Below are 4,416 nucleotides of genomic sequence, written 5' to 3' on the forward strand. Positions count from 1 at the left end.
AGAGCTGCCAAGGTTTTCAAGCTAATTGCAGGCATGTATTCCTGTTGCATCAAACTTATTAGTTATTGGCTATTCCATTAATTTCTTCTTCTTCTGGAGATGAATCATGTTTTCAGTGTATTATATATCCCAGGAACATTGTGATGCTACCTATTTGGAAAGGCTTATATAAAAAATCCTACAGTAGAGCATCCTGCTGATCAGTTCACAATTTTTTTTTTCTTTGTTTTTTTGTTTTCCTCCCAGTTATTTTTGATGTGAGGATGTTGCTTTATGAACTACACAAAAAAGAAAACAGATGTAAACTACTTTTAGAATACAACTATAACCACCGCTGCGTTTTATGCTTCATCATCTTTGCCATTTTTCTGCCCGATTCCTCTTCTGACACCCACTCTTAGCAGACATATGTCTACTTTCACTGCAGATCTCCACCTCTCATTTTCTGCAAGGCTTAATCATAGCAAATACTACTTCTCTGTGCACTCCAGTCCTCACTGAGACTCAAGTCCTTTTTTTATGTTCTACAATGGTGACACAATAATAAAACTCACTGTCAAGTGTGGAAAGATGCACAAAGTAAACTGCTCCACTGCCATCCAATGGTTCTAGCAAGATAAATCATGGGCAATGGATTTTCTGATGGCCGCCTTCTTAGGCTATCGGCAATATAGTTAAGAACATGATAAAAAGTGTTGTGAGCTTGACTGATACCAGATATCTTCTGTCAGATGGTGGTATTAAAAAAAGGCACTTCTGGTAAGAGAGAAGGGTTATTAAGCGTTGTAAGATAGCTCTAACAATTAAAGACCTCAAAAAGCAAAATAAGAAGAAGGGGTGATCATCCATAGGTTTCTTTTACAGGATTTATTAAAAAGAAATAAAAAATTGAGGGCCACTGTCTTGTGAATATTCTGCTGATTTTGCTGAATGCTGGTTTTATGGCACAGGCAAGTATCTTTAATCAACAGGACAAAAGCACTGAGTGTGTTTTATTTAAGACAATCCCCCTAGAGAAAGAGGTTCCCCACAACACACTCACATGGTATCTAGCCTCCTCCTTACCTTTCAGCATGCCTCTCTTGCAACCTAAACTGTAGCGTGGGCATTAACAGCCAGATAACAAACAAATGTGCACAGTAGGATCTAAATGGTCACAGCAGAAAAGATCCAGAATCTGGGTCTAGTCTAGTCTAGTTCTAGTGAGAGGAAACATCTCAACAGTGCACAGTGTGGCACAACTCGGAGCTGCATGTCGTGGGAACTGGCGCTCTACCAGAGCAATCGTTTTGCAGGGATGTGTGCTAAGAGGTAATGAGTCACATGCACGATACTTTTCAATGATAAACAGCGTGACAACTCCCCAAGCTCTGTTCTAAGAAAGTTTTCCATCTAGGGTATTGTTCACTGCCTCCTGAGCCAACCTGTTCCTGCACCTCACCTGCTGAATAGCAGGCAGCCCTTGCAGGTACAACTAGAGGTGTCCCTGTGGGGTCTGGTTTCAGGCATGTAGGTAGGACCAAGGGAGTTTATTTTGACAGTATTCTTCCTCAAGTAGCGGACAAAAGAATTATTGACCAGTGATGCAGCTGCAGGCAGGAAAAAGTCCAATAAATGCTACAAAAGAACGGATTTGTACACAATCTGTCTCAGTTTTATTACTGTTAGACAGCAAAATCTTCATTTAGATTTCAGGCAGTCCTTCATGAAGAGGACTAAAATTCTGTCAAAATGGAAAAGCTGTGTGAATTTGAGGTGTTATCTTTGGAGCTTTTCTTGGTAAGGCTTTGGGGGCGGGGCAGGAGGGGAATAAAGAGAGAGGTCCCAGCTATGTCAAAGTGCCCTCTTCAGAATTCCTGTGTGATGTGTGCCAAGGCAAAGTTGAGGTCATGTTTTCAAAAAATTTTATAAATCAAAGCTGTTTGGATTCAAACTTTTGATTCAAACCCATTTTCCCATTGAAAGCTTCTGTGGTTTTCGTACTGACAGATGAAAGAGAAAAGAAATACTTATTTCAATGCACTGTTAGTGTAGGATGCTCAGGGATTGTTGTGCATCAGCTGTGGTCTCTGAAAGGAAATGTGTGCTGCTGTGTACAGTGTGGAACAAGGACAGTTATGGGAAAATTGCTGGGCTTAAAGTACATGGAAGCTCAAATTCTGAGCTAGACGGAGAGGTCCTTCTAACAATAGTAGTGCAAGAGATGTCAGTGTGACCATGAAATAATGTGGCAGCACAACATCAGTACTTGAGAAGGAGATAGAGGAATTAATTTGTAGAGAGCAACATCAATGGAAATGTGCACTGGGAAAGTTCACAGCCTGATGCAAATAGGATCAATTTGTGCCATGTGGCTCCACTGAAAATCTGTGCCTGAGGACAGAATTTGGCCTCTCCTCAGTGCTCCTTGGCTGGCTGTGGTCTTCACTTGTTTCCAGGAACTAATAGCTACTGCATTTTCACAGCAGGTGGAAATGAGATTTAACTGTGGCTTCTTGGGGGGGAGGGGAAGGAGAAAAATAAAAGGAAGAAAGTTCAAGACCTTTGTTGTCTGTATGTGTTGTTTTGTTCTGTGCTTTAAACCCCTGCATTTTTAATTACAGATACCTAGTTGAGGAAATTAAGAAAAGAGAGGGATTCCAGCTGCTTTTGGAGGTGAGTGAAAATGGAACTGAATTGTTGTCGTTGGGGGGTGGTGTGGTGGTGTCTATTGTTCGATCTTGTTCTTTTTAGCAATTGCCAGTTTGTATTTGAAGTATAGAATAATTTTACATATTAGAGATACACAGATATGATTGAACAGACATGACAGGCTCCGTATTCCCTACCCTCACTCTGTTTATTTTCCTAGCTTCTGGGCCTGTATTGCCTCAGGAGGTATAGATGGAGTACTTTTCTCTGAAAGCAAAGAGCCCGGCTGCGAAAATGCAGTGCTTGCCAGACTTAACAGATAAGACTGTGTGCTGGATGGAAGAATATTTTGATCCTAAAAATGGAATTTTTATCATTAAAGTCCATGTTTTCTCCTTAATTCTGTTTCTGCTCCTATCTTCCTAAAAACTACCCAAAAGTTAGGGTTTTCACTCATCTTTGCTAAACCAGTCAGCTTATTACCCGTCTGTAATATTGCCTGGGGAAGAGTGAGTAAGGAGGGCAGAACAAAAATGCTGTTTTTCCACGTATCGTCAGCATTTTGGTTAACAAGGTTAATATCTGGGAATGTTGCAAAGACCAATCATTTACAGAAAAACCTTCTGCACTGTTGGAAGTGTATGTGTGTGAAAGCTGGGGATGTAGCATGGGGAGGAAGAGAGCACATGGAGGAGGAAGGGAAAATGAGTAAGTGCCACACACAGAGACAGACAAACCGTAACGACAGAGATTTGATTTACACTTGCTGATGCCAAGAGCGTTCCAGGTTGGGCTAGGAGAAATACAAAATATAAAAAATATTTTATACTGCTCATACAATATAAACTTTTCCGTTTAACTCAGAAAACTGCTAATTTGAAAGTACATAGTGGGAAACTTTCCGTGGAGTGAAGAATTTTGGGCCAGGAGCACATGATGGGATTACTAAAGTAGCAAGTCTGTTTAAAAGCTCTCAATTTTCTGCCATTGTATTGCTTAGCAGAGAGCCCAGATCTACTGTAGATGTGAAAGCTGTTGGTGGGAGCAGAGGCTGCTCTTTATTTGCTGCAGGAACAGGACACTTGGATTAAAAGTGGGATTGGAGGGAGTGCTTTAGTATGGGCTATGAGAAGGAAGTTGAGCAAGGGTTAAGAAAAGTTTTCAGGAGGGGGGGACAACAGGTAGTGAGAATTCAAAGACAGACTGCTGGGGGGCTTCTAGGCCCAGTTATGTGAGCCCTTTCTTAGTAGAAATTGGACTTCGGGCAAGAAACTCAGGAAGATGATCCTCTGATACATGCAGTGAGGAAAGTCCAGTAATGAGAACCACTCTATGGCCTGGAAATACTACTTGCACTTGCATCATCTTGAACTCTCCTGTGGCATAATTGCGTACCTGCTTGGATAAGAGCTGTGACAAGATAACCAGAAATAGAGTGAAGCATGTCTGTGGGTAGTTAAGTTTTTCTAGGATGAATGATATATTCATAGGGGATAGTATATTTGATGTGTGAAAGAAAACTGAGATAATAGAAAAGGTAATATAGGCAATGGCAATATGATAATATATGCCATCTGTCTACTCCTGCCATCTGATTTTAAACAGTTTTAAAATAAACCCTGTAACAGCAAACTAGTGCTTGTGCTCATGAGGAGGCTGCTGCCTTTTCAGGGTCTGTGTTTATGTGTGTACTCAATGCTTCTCTTTGGGGGAAAGAAATGGGACTTAAAAAGCTGAGTTTTATTTCATTCAGTGGCAGCACGTGGCAGGTTTGCAGCTCTGTTC

At 41.0% G+C, this 4,416-nt stretch overlaps 1 protein-coding gene across 1 annotated transcript in view; it reads left to right on the top strand.

Annotated features, from left to right (window-relative positions):
• GADL1 (glutamate decarboxylase-like 1) overlaps positions 1-4,416 on the top strand; it is a gene marked incomplete at its 3' end in the record, with an annotated part of 35,007 nt that overhangs the window by 29,192 nt on the left and 1,399 nt on the right. Inside the window, exon 12 of the mRNA XM_010021815.1 lies at positions 2,604-2,655. Coding sequence (XP_010020117.1) covers positions 2,604-2,655 — 52 coding nt within the window. The remainder of the gene's footprint in view (positions 1-2,603; positions 2,656-4,416) is intronic.

The sequence above is a fragment of the Nestor notabilis genome, unplaced genomic scaffold (assembly GCF_000696875.1).
Source record: "Nestor notabilis isolate BGI_N333 unplaced genomic scaffold, ASM69687v1 scaffold8879, whole genome shotgun sequence".
Taxonomy (NCBI): Eukaryota; Metazoa; Chordata; class Aves; order Psittaciformes; family Psittacidae; genus Nestor; species Nestor notabilis.